The sequence below is a fragment of the Suncus etruscus genome, chromosome 1 (assembly GCF_024139225.1).
Source record: "Suncus etruscus isolate mSunEtr1 chromosome 1, mSunEtr1.pri.cur, whole genome shotgun sequence".
In the NCBI taxonomy this organism is placed as follows: Eukaryota; Metazoa; Chordata; class Mammalia; order Eulipotyphla; family Soricidae; genus Suncus; species Suncus etruscus.
The window spans coordinates 190244266-190264901 of NC_064848.1; the positions used below are offsets into that span (position 1 = coordinate 190244266).

General features: G+C 46.4%; 2 protein-coding genes across 4 annotated transcripts in view; both read left to right on the forward strand.

Moving 5' to 3' along the window:
- Positions 1 to 6456: 6456 nt before the first annotated feature.
- RPL27 (ribosomal protein L27) lies at positions 6457 to 10318 on the forward strand. 3 transcript variants are annotated; one of them, XM_049781420.1, is made up of 5 exons: positions 6457 to 6584; positions 6871 to 6953; positions 7877 to 8046; positions 10014 to 10124; positions 10227 to 10318. In XM_049781420.1, the coding sequence occupies exons 2-5, from the start codon at positions 6873 to 6875 to the stop codon at positions 10273 to 10275; spliced, it is 411 nt and encodes a 136-aa protein (XP_049637377.1). In that variant the 5' UTR covers positions 6457 to 6584; positions 6871 to 6872; the 3' UTR covers positions 10276 to 10318. The 3 variants fall into 3 exon arrangements, with proteins under 3 accessions (XP_049637377.1, XP_049637375.1, XP_049637376.1); XM_049781418.1 differs by having other exon boundaries at positions 6578 to 6639; XM_049781419.1 differs by lacking the exon at positions 6457 to 6584 and adding an exon at positions 6657 to 6729.
- Positions 10319 to 14640: 4322 nt separating this feature from the next.
- The window catches only part of IFI35 (interferon induced protein 35), an 18542-nt gene continuing 12546 nt past the window's right edge, over positions 14641 to 20636 (forward strand). Inside the window, exon 1 of the mRNA XM_049780876.1 lies at positions 14641 to 14819. Coding sequence (XP_049636833.1) covers positions 14799 to 14819 — 21 coding nt within the window. The 5' untranslated portion in view covers positions 14641 to 14798. The remainder of the gene's footprint in view (positions 14820 to 20636) is intronic.

Consider the following 20636-nt stretch of genomic DNA (forward strand, 5'->3'; position numbering starts at 1 on the left):
GGGGCCGGTGAGGTGGCGCTAGAGGTAAGGTGTCTGCCTTGCAAGCGCTAGCCAAGGAAGGACTTCGGTTTGAGATCCTAGCATTCCATATGGTTCCCCCAAGCCAGGGGCAATTTCTGAGCGCTTAGCCAGGAGTAACCCCTGAGCATCAAATGGTGTGGCCCGAAAAACCAAAAAAAAAAAATGTTGATGTCCCTTTTATCTTACCTATATATATAGGTAAGAAGTTCACTTAAAAGTAGGAATTGGGGGCCCGGAGAGATAGCACAGCGGTGTTAGCCTTGCAAGCAGCCGATCCAGGACCAAAGGTGGTTGGTTCGAATCCCGGTGTCCCATATGGTCCCCCGTGCCTGCCAGGAGCTATTTCTGAGCAGACAGCCAGGAGTAACCCCTGAGCACTGCCAGGTGTGACCCAAAAAAAAAAAAAAAAAGTAGGAATTGGGGGCCAGCAAGGTGGCGCTAGAGGTAAGGTGTCTGCCTTGCAAGCGCTAGCCAAGGAAGAACCGAGGTTCGATCCCCCCGTGTCCCATATGGTCTCCCAAGCCAGGGGCAATTTCTGAGTGCTTAGCCAGGAGTAACTCCTGAGCATCAAACCGGTGCGGCCCCAAAAAACAAAACTAAACAAAAAAAGATATTCCTTAGGGTCAGAGAGATAGCATGGTGGTAAGGCGTTTACCTCTCATGCAGAAGGTCATCAGTTCTAATTTCGGTGTCCCATATGGTCCCCCTTGCCTGTCAGGAGCAATTTCTGAGCATGGAGCCAGGAAAAACCCCTGAGCAATGCCGGGTATGACCCAAAAACCACACACACAAAAAAAAAAGTAGGAATTGGTCAGGCCTTTCCTGGGTGCCAGCCCAGGTGGCCAGAAGTGAGTGCCAGATGGACTCTATAGGGGTCCTCAGGCTTTCCCCCCTCCCTACACTAGGGGGGAGGGGCACAGGGAGGAGGGTGGTAGCTTCTGGTTCCCTCTTTGATTCTGGAGGCTAGCTCTTACCAGGTATGGGGTTTGGGTAGGCCCCAGTCTGTAGGCCTTCTCCCTAGCTTGTGGGGTTAAAAAAAAAAAAAAAAAAAAGTAGGAATCGGGGCCTAGAAGAGAACTCAAGAGGTAGAACTCATGATCCAGAATTTAGTTCTGGTACCAGATGGCCTCCCAAACACCACTGGGTGAGGCCCTTATTTTAAAAAAGTAGTAATAAACCTAGAAATGGGAATGCCCATAAACAGTATTTCTAAGGAGTTAACTACAACTCCAGAGGAGCTCTTTCTCACATTGAGGTGAGAACTGAAATCTCTTGCTGTCTAGGTAGCTCCCTTCTGGCAGTCTGGTTTGGGAACTGGAGTGACAGCCAAAGTCTGGTACCATGTCCTGTAACAAGGAACCTTTCTTTCCTCTGACCACCTGCCTCAGAGACATATATATCTTATCAAAAATAAGTTTTTGGGCCCGGAGAGATAGCACAGCGGCGTTTGCCTTGCAAGCAGCCGATCCAGGACCAAAGGTGGTTGGTTCGAATCCCGGTGTCCCATATGGTCCCCCATGCCTGCCAGGAGCTATTTCTGAGCAGACAGCCAGGAGTAACCCCTGAGCACCGCCGGGTGTGGCCCAAAAACCAAAAAAAAAAAAAAAAAAAAAAGTTTTTGCTGGTACGAGCAGTTTGTGTTAAAATCAGAGTTTATAAGAAAGGTATTCTGCTTGAGACCTTCCCTGCCCTCAGTAAAGGCTGAAGACAAATACACATTGGTGACAAACAGAGACTTCAGGCACACTTGCCTGGAAACTGGGTGATAGAGGAGGTCATGTGGTAGGACCTGCTGCAGATCACTGAGAACAAGGACAGGAGCATCTCCTTGTAAAACTAATCTACATCCATCCTACTTGGTACGTTCTTATTTGTTGTGCAGTTTGCTCCAGGACTGGCCAAAGATGAGCAAAGGGCATCACTTTATGGAAAACCAAATGGGCTCCCAACATTACTGTTGTTTTGCGTGTTAAGTTGCCAGCTGCACTTTGTGTCTGCACTATTACATAGTGCATTTTAACTTAATTTTTTTCAAAAGTACAGTTTAATATGTATAACTGATAATTCATTAGGCCTGAATGGAGCAGGATGAATGTAAAATGTTGTGAGAAATTATATATATAATATATATATATCAATGGTTGCCAATAAAAACATAGTATTTTTGTGTAACCTCTCTGCAAAGATCTTTGCTACCTTTGGTTTTGGTTTATAAGTCAAGCTGGGCATTATCAGCAAATCTCTCTGATCCAGACCATGGTTGCCTTGAATGTTAACTGGTTCTTGGCCTTTCTCCCTCTTTGCCCTCTGTCTTAGATCAACCCAGGTTTGGTATTTTATTTATTTGTTTGAGGATCCAAACCCAGGTCCTCACACATGCAAAGTAGCAAATACTTTTTTTTTTTTTTTTTGGTTTTGGGTCACATCCGGCAGCACTTGGGCTACTCCTAGCTCTACGCTCAGAGATCTCCCCCGGCAGGCTTGAGGGACCATATGGAATGCAGGGATTCGAACCATGGTCCTTCTGTATGCAAGACAAATGCCCTACCGCTGTGCTATCTCTCCGGCCCCGAAAATACTTTTAACACTGAGCCACATGCCCAGCCCCCTCTTAGCATTATCTTTCTATTATTTTTTTCATTTTAGAAGCCACTGCTCTTTAGTTCACACACACACAAAAAGAAAACATCACAGAAAGCTAATTTGTATCATAGCTTTGTGGTAGCATCATGTGAAATGTCATTCTAATTAATTTTTTTATGTGAAGGGAGATACCCAAGTGTCCAGGATTTGTTCCTACCTCTGTGCTCAGAAATAGCCCCTGCTAGTACTCAGGACCTATAAGGTGCAGAGGATTTGAACTGGGGTCATCATATGCAAGGCAAATTCCAACAGGATTACAGATGGAAAAACTGAGTTTGATGTGGGGCCAGAGTGATAGCACAGTGGGCACGGCTGACCTGGCTTTGATCTCTGGCATTCCATATGGTTCCATGTCAAGTGATTCCTGAGCACAGAGGCAGGAATAAGTCCTAAGCACCACCCAAAAACAAAACAAAAACTGATTTTGATGTTTTATTTTATGAGGAAGTTTTTATTTTTTCTTCAATTTTTGGGTCACACCTGGCCATGCTCAGGGGTTTGTCCTGACACTGAGCTCAGGAGTCTCTTCTCGTGGGGCTTGAGGGACCATAAAGTATGCCTTATCCACTGAACTATTGCTTCGGCCCCTGAAAGAACTGAGATTTAAAGTCAGGCTATCTGAATTCAAATCCTGTGGTATTTATACTCTTTAACATTTTACTTTGAAGAATGTAGCTCAGCAATAAAGTACATGCCAGACTGGAGGTTTTGTACTGGGGCTAAATTGTTTGCCTTGAACTGCCAGGGTCATCTAGGTAATCCTTGGCACTGCAGGACCAGAGCAGCATCATGTCCTTGAACCCCTGCATGGAACCACCATTCCAGTAGGTTAAAACTCATCAATTGGATTAGTTAATGAAAAAGTGGGAAAGGATCAAAAATGAGATTTAAGGGCTGGAGTGGCATACAGTGGCATGTGACCAGCCTTGATTCAATTCTTGGCATCCCAGATGGTCTCCCAAGCCTGCCTGGAGTGATTCTTGACCACAGTGCCAGGAGTAACCCAAGCACTGCAAGATGTGGCACAAAAACAAAAGCAAAAAATGAGAAGCCATAGTAGAGTGGGTAAGGCACTTACTTTTCTTGCATATTGCTGACCCAAGTTAAATACCTGTCACCCATAGGGTCTCCCAGGCACCTCTTGAAATGATTCTTCTTTTTTGTTTTTGGGCCACACCCAGTGCCACTCAGGTTATTCCTAGCTCTGATTTCAGAAATTACTCCTGGCAGACTCAGGGAACCATAGGGGGTGCCGGGGATCGAACCCAGGTCAGCAGCATACAGGGCAAACATTCTACCCTCTGCTATCACTCTGGCCCCTAGAAGTGATTTTTGAATATAGAACCAGGAATAAATTCTGAACACTGCTGGGTGAGCTCTAAAAACAATAATTTAAAAGCCTGAAGGGGGCATGGTCATTTCCCTTACGCATAGCCAACCCAACTCCATTTCTAGTACCCCATATGATTACCCAAGCCCACCAAGAGTGGTCCTGAGTACATATTCAGAAGCAATTATTATTTTTTGTTTGGAGGCCACACCTGGCGGCGCTTAGGGGTGACTTCTAGCTCTGTGCTCAGTAATCACTCCTGGCAGGCTCGGGGGACCATATGGGATGCCAAGAACACAAACTGGGTTGGCCGTGTGCAAAGCAAAGGCCCTACCTGCTCTGCTATCGCCTCCAGAATCAACATTTTATAAAAGCTATAGGAGCAGGCAAAGAGGCCTGAGCAGTCATACACTCAGTTGTGCATTTGCCTCACATGTTGCCAACCTATGTTCAATCTCTGGCACACCATGTGGTCCCACAAGCCCACCAGTAGTGATCCTTGAGCATAATTAAGAGTACTTGGGGCTGGCGAGGTGGCGCCAGAGGTAAGGTGTCTGCCTTGCAAGCGCTAGCCAAGGAAGGATCGTGGTTCGTTCCCCAGGCGTCCCATATGGTCCCCCCAAGCCAGGGGCAATTTCTGAGCACTTAGCCAGGAGTAACCCCTGAACATCAAACGGGTGTGGCCTGAAAAACCAAAAAAAGAAGAAAAAAAGAGCACTTCTGGTACAAACACATAAACACAATTGAATTTCTGGAGCTGGATCAAATACAAGTGGTAGGGTGTTTGCCTTGCATACTGCTGATCCAGGTTTGATCTCTAGCAATGGTCCCTCAAAGCAAAGGAAAATAGGTAAGTCCTGAGCACTGCTGAGTGTGCCCCCAAATCAAAACAAAATCTAGAATTTGGTCACTGGATAACCTCAAGAAGAAAGTGATGGAGGCCAGAGCAATAGCGCAGTGGGTAGGGCATTTTTTTCCACATCCCATATGGTCCCCTGAGTCTGCCAGGAGTGATTTCTGATCACAGAGCCACGATGATGTATGTAAGGCAATTAGTCAATATACCTTTAAAGGCCAATGACACCCCAATGCAGTTGGATTGGGACACATCCCCATGGACTGGGATACTTCCCCCTGTAATTGACAACTATCTGAACTAAAAAAGGAAAAATCCTGGCATAGGCAAGATGTTTTTGTCTCTCTCTCTCTTTCCCCCTTCCCGTCCCTCCCTTCCCAATGTTTCGACATCCCCACTCCTCTAACCTCACTTTCTCTCTTCCAGACAGCTCAGTCTATGGTCGCTATGAGAGATATTACAGGGTGTTAGACACAGGCCTTACCTGCTGTGAATCCAAATTTAATTTCCAGCACCACTTGATTTCATGAAACCTGCCAGGTGTATCTCAGAAACCCCCCCCCCAAAAAAAAAGTAATAAAATTATGGTTTTTCCCACATTTGGCCCCAGATCAATTCTATAGGTTCTTCAGCATTCAGATTATTATTTTTTTGTTTGTTTGTTTGTTTTGGTTTGGTTTTTTTGGGGGGTTTTGGGTCACACCCGGCGGTGCTCAGGGGTTACTCCTGGCTGTCTGCTCAGAAATAGCTCCTGGCAGGCACGGGGGACCATATGGGACACCGGGATTCGAACCAACCACCTTTGGTCCTGGATCGGCTGCTTGCAAATCAAACGCCGCTGAGCTATCTCTCCGGGCCCAACATTCAGATTATTTTAAATTGCAAAATAAACCTTCCATAGCTAAGATTCTCTCTGAATCTCAATTTCCTCATGTCTTAAATTAGATGAAAATAGACACTTGGGGACTGAAAAAAATATACAGATGGCAAGTATACTTGCATGCAGGTAACCTCTAGCAGCCTGTATGGACTCCTGATTCCTACCATAAGTGACCCCTGAGCACAATCAGGTGTGACCCCCCCCCAAAATAAAGAAAACCAGAAAAAAAAATTTTCAAGGAAAAAGACTCAAGAGTTGTGAGGCTCAGGTTGGCTATTAGCTAAAGTTTCTGGTGACATCGTGCCAGATATACAATGGGTGGTCACACATAGTGATGGAAACCAATGTGGGCTCCGGAGTTGGGGTAGACTGAATCTGAGTCCCAGCAGCACCTTTAGTCTTATTTGAGCTATAAGCATTCACTGCAGGCCAGAGGGTCTGATTAGACACTATCCACAGAGACTAACTCAGACTAGCACAGTAAATAAAGTAGCTCTTTAGTCCCTGCTTAGCAGGTCAGAAATATTTATAACATCATTACGTATTGGGATAAAACACCCTTATTTGATAGTTATCTCTGGCCTTATGTCTAAGAACACATATCATGGGACTTATTTTGTTTCCCGAGTTTCCCAAAAACAGGCAAATGGAGACTGTGTCTTTCTTCCAGCAAAGGAGAGCAGCAGAGCAAAACAGGCCCTGGTAATTGTCAACGGGAAGCGTGACTCTCCGCCTGCCGCCAGGCGCAGCTTTTCCACGCTCGAGCTTCTTCCGCCAGTTCTTCCGCCAGCAACTAAGATGGCGAGGCCGGAGAGCGGAACCGGAAGTGAGCTCACTCCTCCCCGGGGTGAAAGGTTAGCGGAAGTGCCTGTTCTTCCTTTCTGCTGTAGGCCCGAGTGGTTGCCGTCGGTGAGTAGAGGCTCGGCCGGGGTCTTCCAATCCGCCGCCATCCGCGGCCCGGGAGGGGATCTAGTTGCGCGGCGGTGCGGGATGTTTTAGGTCCTTTAGTCCCTGGCGTCTCCTTAGTGGATTCTGGCCCGCAAGCAGGGCCCATTCGCGGTGAACTCAAGTCAAGCCCCGCGCCCACCGCTTGATCTGGTTTCTCAGCGGCATTTTTCCAAACCTCTTTTTTCTCCGCAGAAATGGGCAAGTTTATGAAACCCGGGAAGGTGGTCCTGGTGCTAGCCGGACGCTACTCAGGACGCAAAGCGGTCATCGTCAAGGTAAGGTTCGGGCCTGGCGAGATCGGGTCGGTTTTCGATGGCTGGAAGCGTGCAATGCAAGAATGACTTTTAGTACTTTTTTTTTTGCTTACAAACATTGCAACCTGGTGCTCATGCATGAAGGCTTTAAAAGCGAGTTGCACAAGTTAGACACAGAGGAGACCACTTATATTAGCAGCCCGAGGTTAGGATAAAGGAAAGGGATATGGAATGCATGCTGGGAACAGAATTGGAGGGAGGACAACGTTGGTGGTGAGAATGCCCCTAATTCAATGTCACTATGTGCCTAAAGTATTACTGTGAAAGATTTGTAATCCACTTTGGTCAAAATAAAAATTATTATGATAAAAAAAAAAGCGAGTTGCAAAGTAGGAATTTAAGTCTCCTAAAACAAAGCCGTTCTCGCCACCAAAGGGGCTTCTAAATAATAAAGGGCAGCATCTGTGAAGTGTTTGCTGAGATCTAGACCCCGCTGTCCAGCTTTGCTCGAGTCTAGCCAGTACTTAGAGTAACTGGAGGAGTTTGCAGTTGTCCTGAACCAGTCACCTGAGCCCGTAGCAAGTGATGCACTCGCTCTTCTGTCCAAAGAGAAATGAAATGGATCCTTGTCAGTAGATCAGTGATCTATCCCTTCGCTGCCTGCTTTCTACTTCTATGTTGCAGCCTCTTGGGGGAGACCCTTAAACTGACCTCATACTGCTTGTGGGAACACCAGGTAATCCCTGGTTCCTCTTCCACTAGTCTTGGCAAGGGGCAAGAATGCTGACAATTGTTGGTTGCTTTGCCTCTCCAAGAACTTCTTCAGATTCCTTCTGGTTGGAAGATGATCTTGCCTTGTTTTCAGGGTGGAGGGTGTCAGACCTTCCTGTCACAGGAGCTGAGTGGGCCCTTCATTGCTGACTGATTAATTCCTGCTCTTTCAGAACATTGATGATGGCACCTCAGACCGCCCCTACAGCCATGCCCTGGTGGCTGGAATTGACCGCTATCCACGCAAAGTAACATCCGCCATGGGCAAGAAGAAAATCGCCAAAAGGTCAAAGATCAAGTCTTTCGTGAAAGTATATAACTATAATCATCTTATGCCCACAAGGTGAGGATTTTCAAGAAAGGGGATGGGGGTTTGAAGAAAGAAGGTAGTATAGAGGTTAAAGCACTTGTACACAGGTAACCCCCTGTCTGATCAATTTTGGCATTTATACAGTGGCTATAATTTCCAAGTCCTTTCCATTTTTGGATCCATGTTTCAGTGGCAGCTTACCTGACTTGGCCGGGTGGGGTTTTAAAAGTCCTTTAAGGGAGGGCTGGAGAAATAGCATGGAGATAAGGCATTTGCCCTGCATGCAGAGGACAGTGGTTCAAATCCTGGCATCCAATATGATCCCCAGGAGCGATTTCTGAGCATAGAGCCAGGAGTGACCAAAAAAAAAAGTTCTTTAAGGGAGCTCTAGAGATAGGCTTTATTTTTATTTTCTTTTTATGTTTAATTTATTAGGGGGGGGTGATCTGGAGTTACTGCTGGCTGTGCTCTCTCTGGCTCCTGCAGAGAAGGTTAAAGGGATTATGGCACTTGCTCTGCATGCAACCCACCTAGTATAATCCCTGGCATCACATACAGTTCTGTTCCCACCCCACTTTCCCCAAAAAAACAGCACTTCAGTAATGACTTATAAGCACGTCTATCAAATGCAGAATTATCAGGGACTGGCAATATGTCCAAGGGAAGACTGCCTGCCTCAAACAAGGCCCCAGGTTCAATCTTTAGCCTTCCCCATAACACCATGAGCGTGACTCTAGAAAATTTTAGTTGGTTTTGGTTTTTCCAACTTCGGTGGTGCTCAGGGATCACTCTGGCAATACTTGGGGGGACATGAGGTGCCAGAGGTTAAAACCAGGCCTTGCCCTCCACACAGTACTCCATCCTTTTGTTCCTCTCCTAGTATGAAGCTTTCAGTTGTCTAGTTAAGAATGCAAGATCTGGGCCTGGAGAGATAGCATAGCGGAGTTTGCCTTGCAAGCAACGGATCCAGGACCTAAGGTGGTTGGTTCGAATCCCGGTGTCCCATATGGTTCCCCCGTGCCTGCCAGGAGCTATTTCTGAGCAGGAGTAACCCCTGAGTACTGCCGGGTGTGACCCAAAAAAAAAAAAAGAATGCAAGATCTGGTCCCCCAAGTCAGGAGCGCATAGCCGGGAGTAACCCCTGAGCACCACCGGGTGTGGCCCAAAAACAAAAAATAAAGAATGCAAGATCTGGGGCCCGAGAGATAGGTAAGGCGATTGCCTTTCATGCAGAAAGTATTGGTTTGAATCCCAGCTGCCAGGTATGACCCAAAATCCAAAAAAAAAAAAAAAAAGGGCAAGATCTGGGGCCGGAGAGATAGCACAGCGGCTGCAAGCAGCTGATCCAGGACCTAAGGTGGTTGGTTCGAATCCCCATGTCCTATATGGTCCCCCTGCCAGGAGCTATTTCTGAGCAGATAGTATAGCGGGTAGATCACTTGCCTTACAAGTGGCCCATAAGTGCAGAGAGAGAAAAAAATAAGAAAAAGAAAGGCTCCCATTTGCCTGAGACTGACCTTGTAATAGGTTATTGGCCTGGTCATAGAAGATCTTAAAGTACAGTGAAGTGATGGGTTTTCTCCCCAACAGGTAGATGTGCAAAACTGAAAGTGCAATTTTCCAGTGACTAGATCTGAGGGAGCTAGAATTGGAGGTTTTGAGGGGGGTTTAAGTTTCAGGTCACTCCCAGTGGCACTCAGGTTACTCCTAGTCCTGCACTCAGAAATTTGCTAATTTGTGAGCTTTTTGCTAGTAGTCCCATATGGCAGACACCAGGGACTATATGGGATGCTGGGATTTGAACACCATCTGTCCTGGATGGGCTGCATGCAAGGCAAAGGCCCTACCGCTGTGCTATTTCTCCGGCCCCTAGAATGGGGCTTTCCCAAAAATAGTACTTTGGCACAGATATTAGTGACTAGTCCTATGGGGTCACATTGACATCCAGGATACCAGGAGCTGTCTGCACAGGTGTATCACCTTCACACTCTTGTCTCCAGGTACTCCGTGGACATCCCCTTGGACAAAACCATCGTCAATAAGGATGTCTTCAGAGACCCGGCTCTTAAGCGCAAGGCCCGCAGAGAGGCCAAGGTCAAGTTTGAGGAGAGGTAACTATGCTCTAGTGAGCTTGGGGAAAGGTATGGTTTTATTTCTTTCCACGAGTTTTGCCTCCTTACTACTCTCATTGGCGTTCCTTTTCTCCCATTTAGATACAAGACCGGCAAGAACAAGTGGTTCTTCCAGAAGCTGCGGTTTTAAATCTGTTTTGTTTCCATCATTAAAAACCAAACAAATTAAGATTGTGTCTGTCTGTTTCTTATACAAGGTTGAGAATGGAAACCATAAAAGATGTGGGTATGGTTGAAGGGCTTTGGGGAAGTAAAAAGACAAATCAGGCTAGAGAAATTATACAGACTAAGGCACTTTGCCTTGCCTGCATATGAGCCCATTTCAAATCTCTGGTATCATAATGCCCCTTAGCACAGTCTGTGATCACTCCAAAGCAGAGCCCAAAGTAGCCCCTTCTGAAGTCTGCCCTAGGGAAATGGAGGGTCCTGTAAACCAGTGTTCTTTTTGGGCCACACCGACCCAGTGGTGTTGAAGTTTGCCTGGCTGTGAGCTCCAAAATCACTCCTGGCAGTGTTCAGGGACCATATGGAATGCTGGGGATCAAACTCGGGTTATCCACACACAAGGCAATTACCTAGTTTTAATTATTTTTTTCTCAAAAGTTCTGTTTTGTTTGTTTTGAGGCTGTACCCGGTGATACTCAGGAGTGACTTCTGGCTATGCATTCAGAAATCACTCCTGGCTTGGGGGACCATATGGGATGTTTGGGATCAAACCCAGGTCCATTCATCTTGGGTCAGCCACATGCAAGGCAAATGCCTTGCTGTTGTGCTATTGTTCCAGTCCCTCAAAAGTACTGTTGATATATGACACCAAGGATTGAATCTGTCCCTGTTTATTTGTCCAGTGTGCCAACCAAAATCTAGGTACCAGTTATAATGGGTTAAGAAACATTAACCAGGGCCCGGAGAGAGCACAGCGGCGTTTGCCTTGCAAGCAGCCAATCCAGGACCAAAGGTGGTTGGTTCTAATCCCGTGCCTGCCAGGAGTTATTTCTGAGCAGACAGCCAGGAGTAACCCCTGAGCAGTGTTGGGTGTGGCCCAAAAACCAAAAAAAAACAACCAGGGGCTGACGAGGTGGCACTAGAGGTAAGGTGTCTGCCTTGCAAGCACTAGCCAAGGAATGATTGACCACCGCAGTTCGATCCCCAGCGTCCCATATGGTCCCCCCAAGCCAGAGGCAATTTCTGAGTGCTTAGCTAGGAGTAACCCCTGAGCATCAAATGGGTGTGGCCCGAAAAACCAAAAAAAAAGAAAAAAATTAACCAAAAGGGGGAGCTGGAGCAGTGGCTCTAGTGGTAAGGCGACAGCCTTGCCCGAACTAGCTTAGGATGGAAAAAAGAAAGGCTCCAGGGAATGTCACTGGATTGACTAATGCATTGGCAAGGGTTAGGATTTGGTTTGGGTACTGTTGCCTGCACAGTTGTAGGGAAGATGGTTGTATAGTCATGGTTAACTGCCTCCCTGTGTTACTGATGAAATAGGTTTACCAGCCAAGCTGGTGCCCAAGCTATTTGATATAATTAGGTTAGAGACTCACCTCTTCTTTAGTCATGGCATACTCTACAAGTCCTGATGGAGGAAAGGTGGCCATGTAGTTTTTCTTCACAGTGGTCAAGAGTTCTACACTTGGGGCCAGAGAGATAGCATGGAGGTAAGGCGTTTGCCTTTCATGCAGAAGGTCATCGGTTCGAATCCCGGTGTCCCATATGATCCCCCGTGCCTGCCAGGAGCAATTTCTGAGCATGGAGCCAGGAGTAACCCCTGAGCACTGCCGGGTGTGACCCAAAAACCACACAAAAAAAAAAAAAGTCTACACTTAGTGACAGTACTCAAGTTCACTGGGAGTCCAACTCCAGACCTCAAGTATTAGGGCAAACACTTGTTTTGGTCCCACCCACCAAGCTTGGGTTACTCCTGGCTCTTTGCACAGAAATCATTCCTGGTGGCCTTGGGGGACCACCATATAGGGTCAAATCCAGGTCGGCCATGTGCAAAGCAACCACACTACCCACTGTACTAGTGCTCCAGCTCCCAAGTTCAAACACTTCTAAGACACACTCCAGATCCAGTACATTGAATTTGGGGGCCACACCAAGCTGCACTCGGGTCAGTCCTTTCTCTGCTGTCAAGAATTACTCCTGGGGCCGGAGAGATAGCATGGAGGTAAGGCATTTTCATGCAGAAGGACGGTGGTTGAATCCCGGCATCCCATATGGCCCCCCCAACCTACCAGGAGCAATTTCTGAGTGTAAGCCAGGAGTAACCCCTGAGCACCACTGATATGGCCCAAAAACCAATCAAAGTTTAAAAAAAAAAATCTTCAAATAAAACCACATAACTCGAACTATCTAGCTCCGCCTCTCAAATAGAAGGGGAAACAAGGGAGGGTACCAGGACCAAACAGATATATGATCACTAATAGTAAGCTAGACAAAGAGGGGACCACCTACTCTAGCAGTCCAGGGGGTGATGGGAGGGGGATATGGTTTCAGGAAGGGAACGGGAATGGGGGAGGACAAATTTGGTGATTGGTATTCCCCTGATTCAATGTTAATATGTACCTAAAATACTACTGTGAAAGATATGTAAGCCAATATGATCAAAATAAAAATTAGAAGGGGCCGGTGAGGTGGTGCTTTGCCAGCGCTAGCCAAGGAAGGACCACTGTTCAATCCCCCGGCGTCCCATATGGTCCCCCCAAGCCAGGGGCAATTTCTGAGCACTTAGCCAGGAGTAACCCCTGAGCACCAAACGGGCGTGGCCGAAAAACCAAAAAAAATTAAAAAAGAAAGGAAGGAAGAAGGAAGGAAAGGAAAGAAAGAAGAAAGAGAGAAAAGAAAGAGAGAAAGAGAAAAGAAAAAGAGAGAGAAAGAAAGAAAGAGAGAGAAAGAAAGAAAGAAAGAAAGAAAAGAAAGAAAGAAAGAAAGAAAGAAAGAAAGAAAGAAAGAAAGAAAGAAAGAAAGAAAGAAAGAAAGAAAGAAAGAAAGAAAGAAAGAAAGAAAAAGAAAGAAAGAAAGAAAGAAACAAGGAAGGAAGGAAGAAAGGAAGAAAGGAAAGAAAGAAAGAGAGAGAGAAAAAAAGAAAGAAAGAAAGAAAGAAAGAAAGAAAGAAGGAAGGAAGAAAGGAAGAAAGGAAAGAAAGAAAGAGAGAGAGAGAGAAAGAAAGAAAGAAAGAAAGAAAGAAAGAAAGAAAGAAAGAAAAGAAAGAAAAGAAAGAGAGAGAGAGAGAAAGAAAGAAAGAAAGAAAGAAAGAAAGAAAGAAAGAAAGAAAGAAAGAAAGAAAGAAAGAAAGAAAGAAAGAAAGAAAGAAAGAAAGAAAGAAAGAAAGAAAGAAAGAAAGAAAGAAAGAAAGAAAGAAGAAGGTGGCGCTACAGGTTAGGTGTCTGCCTTGCAAGTGGATGGACCGCGGTTCGATCCCCCAGTGTCCCATATGGTCCTCCCAAGCCAGGGGTGATTTCTGAGTGCATAGCCAGGAGTAACCCCTGAGCATCAAACGGGTGTGGCCCAAAAACCAGAAAGGAAGGAAGGAAGGAAGGAAGGAAGGAAGGAAGGAAGGAAGGAAGGAAGGAAGGAAGGAAGGAAGGAAGGAAGGAAGGAAGGAAGGAAGGAAGGAAGGAAGGAAGGAAGGAAGGAAGGAAGAAAAATCACAATGCTCAGAGGATATAAGATGCTGGAGACCAAACCCAGTTGGCAGTGTGCAAGGCAAATTCCCTACCTATTGTGCTATCTCCAGCACCTGGATTTTTTTGTTTGTTTTGTTTTGTTTTTATGTTGGGGGCCACAGCTGGCAGTGCTGAAGGCTCCGTATTCAGGAATTACTTCTGATGGTGCATAGGAGACCATATGCGATGAAACCCAGGTCAACCACATGCAAGGCAAGTGTCCTACCCACTGTAATATCATTCCAGCCCACTGGTAGTATTTCTTCAGTGATTGGAGTCTAGGCACGGAAGGGGAAATAGCACCAAAAGACAATTCTGAAATGGACTTGGACTGAGCTTACTCTGCGTTAAAGCCATACAGCCAGCTTTCACTTGGCAATCCCTTGCAGATAGATTCTCTAGAACTGGTAGAAGTTCCCAAGTTATTTGGCTACTGTTCCCTCCAGAGAAAATAATCACTCAAAGCCCCTTTAACCTTTACCCTTTTTTTCTGGGGGGGGGGTGTCACACCCAGCGCGCACAGGGGTTACTCCTGGCTCTATGCTCAGAAATCACTCCTGGCAGTCTCAGGGGACCATATGGGATACCAGGATTCGAACCACTGTCCTTTTGCATGCAAAGCAAATGCCCTACCTCTATGCCATCTCTCCGGCCCCCCTTTTTTAAAGGGGACAAACAGCACGTGAGGCTACTCCACACATCCTGGATGGTTCCAGAACCTACCAGAAGGTGGTGTCACCCACTCCTGGAAATGGCCTGAAGCTTCAGCTCCAAAGGAAGTAAATGAGGGGCCCCTAGGCTCCTCCCAGAGGTGGAGAGAGCAGCTGGGACACTACTGGTTTCAATGAAACGAAAGTGGAAGTGAAGAAGTGGAGAAGAGCAGTGGCCCTGCTAAGGGAGGCCCCCTCAGAAAATACCAGAAAGTTTAAGCCCTGTGACCTGTCACTTGCTGTCTGAAATCTCAGCTCTTGCCAACCAAACCTGATTCATGTCAGCGAACCGTGATGTGGTAAGTGAGGAGGATGGGAAGGGAGCAAGCACAGGAGCACCCCTCTTGCCTAGGACTCTGCCTGTGTCTCCTTTGCCTTGTGGACTTGGCCCCTAAATCGGCCTCCTGCTACAAAGGCTAAGCCCCTATAACTTGCACCTCTGGAACTTGTGAATTCTGTGTGAATGTCCAATTTTTTTTTCTGAAGAGAAAGTACATAGTTTTATTTACATTCTCAGAGGGTTCTGTGATTCAAAGAGTTTAAGTGACTACTCTCTGGAGCAGGAGCTATAGAGAAGCCTCACACACTGAGCACCCGGGTTCGATTCCCAGCATCACTCAATGTCCCTCAAGTCCCCATCAGAAGTTATCCTTGAGTTGGGGCCAGGCCGGTGGCGCTAAAGGTAAGGTGCCTGCCTTGCCTGTGCTAGCCTTGGACGGAACCTCGGTTCGATCCCCCGATTGTCCATATGGTCCCCCAAGCCAGGAGCAACTTCTGAGCACATAGCCAGGAGTAACCCCTGAGTGTTACCGGGTGTGGCCCAAAAACCAAAAAAAAAAAAAAAGTTATCCTTGAGCACTGCAGGTGTGGCCTAAAAAAAAAAAAAAGAAAGAAAAAAAAGACTAGGGAACCAGAGAGGCTGTACAGACGTTAAAGTGCTTGCCTTGCATGTGGCCAATACAGATTCAAAGTCAGCCCCACATGGACACCCCAAGGACCACCTGGAACCAGAAATAGTCCTCAGTACCTCTGGCCCAAAGTCCCAAAATAAGGATTAGCACACCAAATTAAAATAAATAAATAAATAAATATGGGGCCGGAGAGATAGTACAGTGGTGTTTGCCTTGCAAGCAGCAGATCCAGACCTAAGGTGGTTGGTTCAAATCCCGGCGTCCCATATGGTCCCCCTGTGCCTGCCAGGAGCTATTTCTGAGCAGACAGCCAGGAGTAACCCCTGAGCAATGCCGGGTATGGCCCAAAAACCAAAAATATAAATAAATAAATAAATAAATAAATAAATAAATAAATAAATAAATTGGAAGAACATTAAAATAAAAGAGGGTGGCACTAGAGCGATAACTGGAAAGGTTCTACCTCTGGCACCACATATGGTCCCCCAAACCCTACTAGGATTGATCCCTAAACCCAGAGCCAGGGTGTAAATCCTGAATACAGCTGGGTGTGGCCCCAAAAATAAATCAATGAGGGTGAGTCAGAGAGATAGCATTTTCACGCGCTAACCCAGGTTTGATCCCCAGCACTCCCAAATCTCTCCAGGGGTGATTCTAAAACACAGAGCCAGGAGCAAACTCTGAGCACCACAAGAGGCGTCACCCCCACCCCCCAAATAAACCAGCCAGCCTGGTAGCAAATCTCAGTTCCTCAGTTTGCAGTCCTGAAAGCTAGACTTCTCTAGAGTCTCATTTTCTTTTTCAAAGACAGGAAAGATAATAATATTTCTCATGTGAAACGAGATAGTTTATAAATTAAAACTGAAAATGTTGGGGCCGAAGTGATAGCACTGAAGTAGGGCGTTTGCCTTGCACGAAGCCAACCTGGGATGGACCCAGGTTTGGTCCCTGGCATCCTATATGGTTCCCCAAACCTGCCAGGAGCAATTTCTGAGCGCAGAGCCCGAGTAGTCCCTGAACATCACCAGGTGTGGCCCAAACACAAAAGCAAACAAAAGTCAGTGAAAATGAGCTACTCTAATACATAAAAGCATTTGATTTAATGTATGTTTTAAATTTATCTAAAGAAAATGCATCAGGGGCCGGAGAAATAGCACAGTGGTAAGGCATTTGCCTTAGATGCAGAAGGACAGTGCTTCGAATCCCGGCATCCCATATGGTCCCCCGAGCCTGCCAGGAGCAATTTCTGAGCATAGAGCCATGAGTAACCCTTGAGTGCCTCCGGGTGTGAACCAAAAAAAAAAAATGCATCACATACTTGATAATAAATGTGTGTGTGTTTTTTGTTTTGTTTTGTTTTGTTCTGGGGCCATACCCAGTGAAGCTTCGATTATTCCTGACATGGTGCTCTGAGATTACACCTGTCAAGGCAGTGCTGGGTAACCATTTGATTTTGGGGATCAAACTCAGCCAGTCCCACAGGCAAAACATATTCTCTACCCCTTTTACACTCCTTCCCAAAGGTTTGGTGTTGTCACAGTCAGCAGAGTGCTCAGGACTTACTCCCAAATTTTATGCTCAGGGATCACTCCTGGCTTTACTTAGGACACCATAGATGGTGTCTTTGTTTTTTGTTTTTTGTTTTTGGGGGGGTGTTTTTGGGCCACACCCGGCAGTGCTCAGGGGTTACTCCTGGCTCAGGGGTTACTCCTGGCTGTCTGCTCAGAAATAGCTCCTGGCAGGCACGGGGGACCATATAGGACACCAGGATTCGAACCAACCACCTTTGGTCCAGGATTGGCTGCTTGCAAGGTAAATGCCGCTGTGCTATCTCTCCGGGCCCTGTTTGTTTGTTTTGGGAGCCATATCTGGTGATGCTCAGGGGTTATTCCTGGCTCTTCACTCAGAAATTACTCCTGACTTGGGGGACCATATGGGATGCCAGAGATAGAACCCAGGTCCGTCTTGGGTCAGCCGCGTGCAAGGCAAATACTCTACAGCTGTGCTATCGTTCCGGCACCATAGATGGTGTCTTAACCCTCTTCTATCTCCCCAGTTCCCAGAGGTTTTTTGTTTTTTTGGTTTTTTGGTTTTTTTTTTTTTGGCGGGGGGGAGCCTCATCTAGTGGTGTTCAAGGGTTACTCCTGGCTCTGCTCTCAGGAATCACTCCCGACAGACTCAGGGACCACACAGGATGCCAAGGATCAAACCCAGGTCCTCACCGTTCAAGGCAAATGCCCTACCTGCTGTGCTATCACTCTAGTCCCTGAGGTTTTTGTTTGTTTGTTTCTGGGTCACATTCAGCAATACTCAGGGGTTACTCCTGGCTCTACGCTCAGAAATCGCTCCTGGCAGGCTCGGGGACCATATGGGATGCCGGGATTTGAACCACCGTCCTTCTGCATGCAAGGCAAATGCCTTACCTCCACACTATCTCTCCAGTCCCTAGTTCCTGAGTTGTTTTTGTTTGTTTGTTTGTTTTGGTTTTTCGGGCCACACCCATTTGATGCTCAGGGGTCACTCCTGGCTAAGTGCTCAGAAATTGCCCCTGGCTTGGGGGGGACCATATGGGATGCTGGGGGAATCGAACCCGCGGTCCTGTCCTTGGCTAGAGCTTGCAAGGCAGACACCTTTACCTCTAGCGCCACCTCGCGGTGCCCCCGTCCTGAGTTTTTAATACATTTTGGAGAGGAGTTGCTTTGGGGACACCCTTGGTCAAACTCAAGGACTGTCCTGGCTCTGTGGTCAGGAGTGATCCTCTACAGTTCTGGGAAGATAATATGTCATGTGATGACTAAACAATGATTGGCCTCATGTCATGCAAGTATCTTACATTCTATACTATTTCTCTGGTTCCTTGGAAGAACTACTTTTCCACAATATAAATGTTTAATTTTTATCAATTTAAATTTTTTTTTTTTTTTGGTTTTTGGGCCACACCTGGCATTGCTCAGGGATTAACTCCTGGCTGGTCTGCTCAGAAAATAGCTCCTGGCAGGCACAGGGGACCATATGGGACACCGGGATTTAGATCCAAAACACCTAGGTCCTGGATCGCTGCCTTGCAAGGCAAACGGCGCTGGTGCTATTCTCCGGGAGCCCCATTTATAGTTTAATAGCAAAGTTGGGGACTCTCAACCACAGGGTTTCGTGCATGCTATTTACTCTACCTTTGAGCTACACCTCTAGCTAACTTAATTTTTTTGGGGGGTCACACCCGGCAGCGCTCAGGGGTTACTCCTGGCTCTATGCTTAGAAATCGCCCCTGGCAGGCACAGGGAACCATATGGGATGCCGGGATTCCAACCACCGTCTTTCTGCATGCAAGGCAAACGCCTTACTTCCATGCTATCTTTCCGGCCCCTACTAAATTAATTTTTATGTATGGTTTTGGAATTATGTGCACAGGAAATGATCATTAGCAGGTTAATGGTTTTATATATATATAAATATATATAAGTATATATATATAAATATATATAAATATATATATATATACTTTTTGGGGGAGTTGGGTTACACCCAGCAGCCCTCAGACATTACTCCTGGCTCTACACTCAGAAATCACCCTTGGGGGCCAGAGCATTGGTCCATCAGTAGGGCAGTTGCCTTCATGTGCTGATCTAGGACAGACTACGGTTCAATTCCCCCACCATATCATATAGTCCCCAAGCCAGGAGCGATTTCTGAAAGCATAGCTAGGAGTAACTCCTGAGCATCACAGGGTGTGGCCCAAAAACCAAAAAAAAAAAAAAAATTGCCCCTGAAAGGCTCGAGAACCATATGGGATGTCAGGAATTGAACTACCTATCTCCTAGGTCGGCCACATGCAAGGCAAACTCCCTACCACTGTGCCCATCTTCTCCCAGCCCTAGTTAACAGTATTATAAATTGGGATTCAAGAGATAGTACAGTAGGTAGCAATTTGCTTTGCATGCAACAGACCCAGATTCAATCCTGCAACCCATATAATTCCTGCAAATCTGCCAGGAGTGATCCCCTAACTACCAAAAGTAAGGCCTGAACATTTTCACACCTTACTTTACCACAATCAGGTGTGACCCAAAATCAAACAACAAATACAAATAGTACTGTAAGTCACAAAAACTCAATAAATTAAAAAAAATTTAAGTGGGGGCTGGAGAGATAGCATGGAGGTAAGGTGTTTGCCTTTCATGCAGAAGGTCAGTGGTTCGAATCATGGCATCCTATATGGTCCCCTGAGCCTGCCAGGAACAATTTTTGAGCGTAGAGCCAAGAGTAACCCCTGAGCACTGTTGGGTGTGACCAAAAAAAAAAAAAAAACAAAATTTGTGTTAAATGGGGCCAAGCAATAGTACAGCAGGTAGGGTGTTTGCCTTGTATGCAGCCAACTCTGTGGTTCCATTCTTGGCATCCCATATGGTGACCCAAACCTCTGCCAGGAGTGATCCTTAAATGCAGAGCAAGGAGTAATCCTGAACATACCTGGGTGTTGTCGCCCCCAATAAACATTTTTAAAAAGTCTTGGGGCCGGAGATATAGCATGGAGGTAAGGCGTTTGCCTTTCATGCAGAAGGTCATTGGTACAAATCCCGGCGTCCCATATGGTCCCCTGAGCCTGCTAGGAGCGATTTCTGAGCATAGAGCCAGGAGTAACCCCTGAGCTATGCCGGGTATGACCCAAAAACCAAAAAAAAAAAGAATTTTTTTTTAAAAAGTCAGGGACACAGAGCAATAGCACAATGGGTAGGGCAGTTGCCTTGTACTCAGCCAACCCGGGTTTGATTCCCAGCATTTCATATGATCCCTCAAGCTTGCCAGTAGTTATTTTCCCTGAGCATCACTGGGTGTGTACCAAAAAAAATAAATAAATATGGGCTGGAAAGATAGCATGGAGGCAAGGTGTTTGCCTTGCATGCAGAAGGACAGTGGTTAGAATCTCGACATCCCATATGGTCCCCCGAGCCTGCCAGGTGTGACCCAAAAACCAAAAATAAAATAAAATATAAATAAATAAATAAACAGGGCCCGGAGAGATAGCACAGCGGTGTTTGCCTTGCAAGCAGCCAATCCTGGACCAAAGGTGGTTGGTTCGAATCCTGGTGTCCCATATGGTCCCCCGTGCCTGCCAGGAGCTATTTCTGAGCAGACAGCCAGGAGTAACCCCTGAGCAAAGCCAGGTGTGGCCCAAAAACCAAAATAAATAAATAAATAAATAAATAA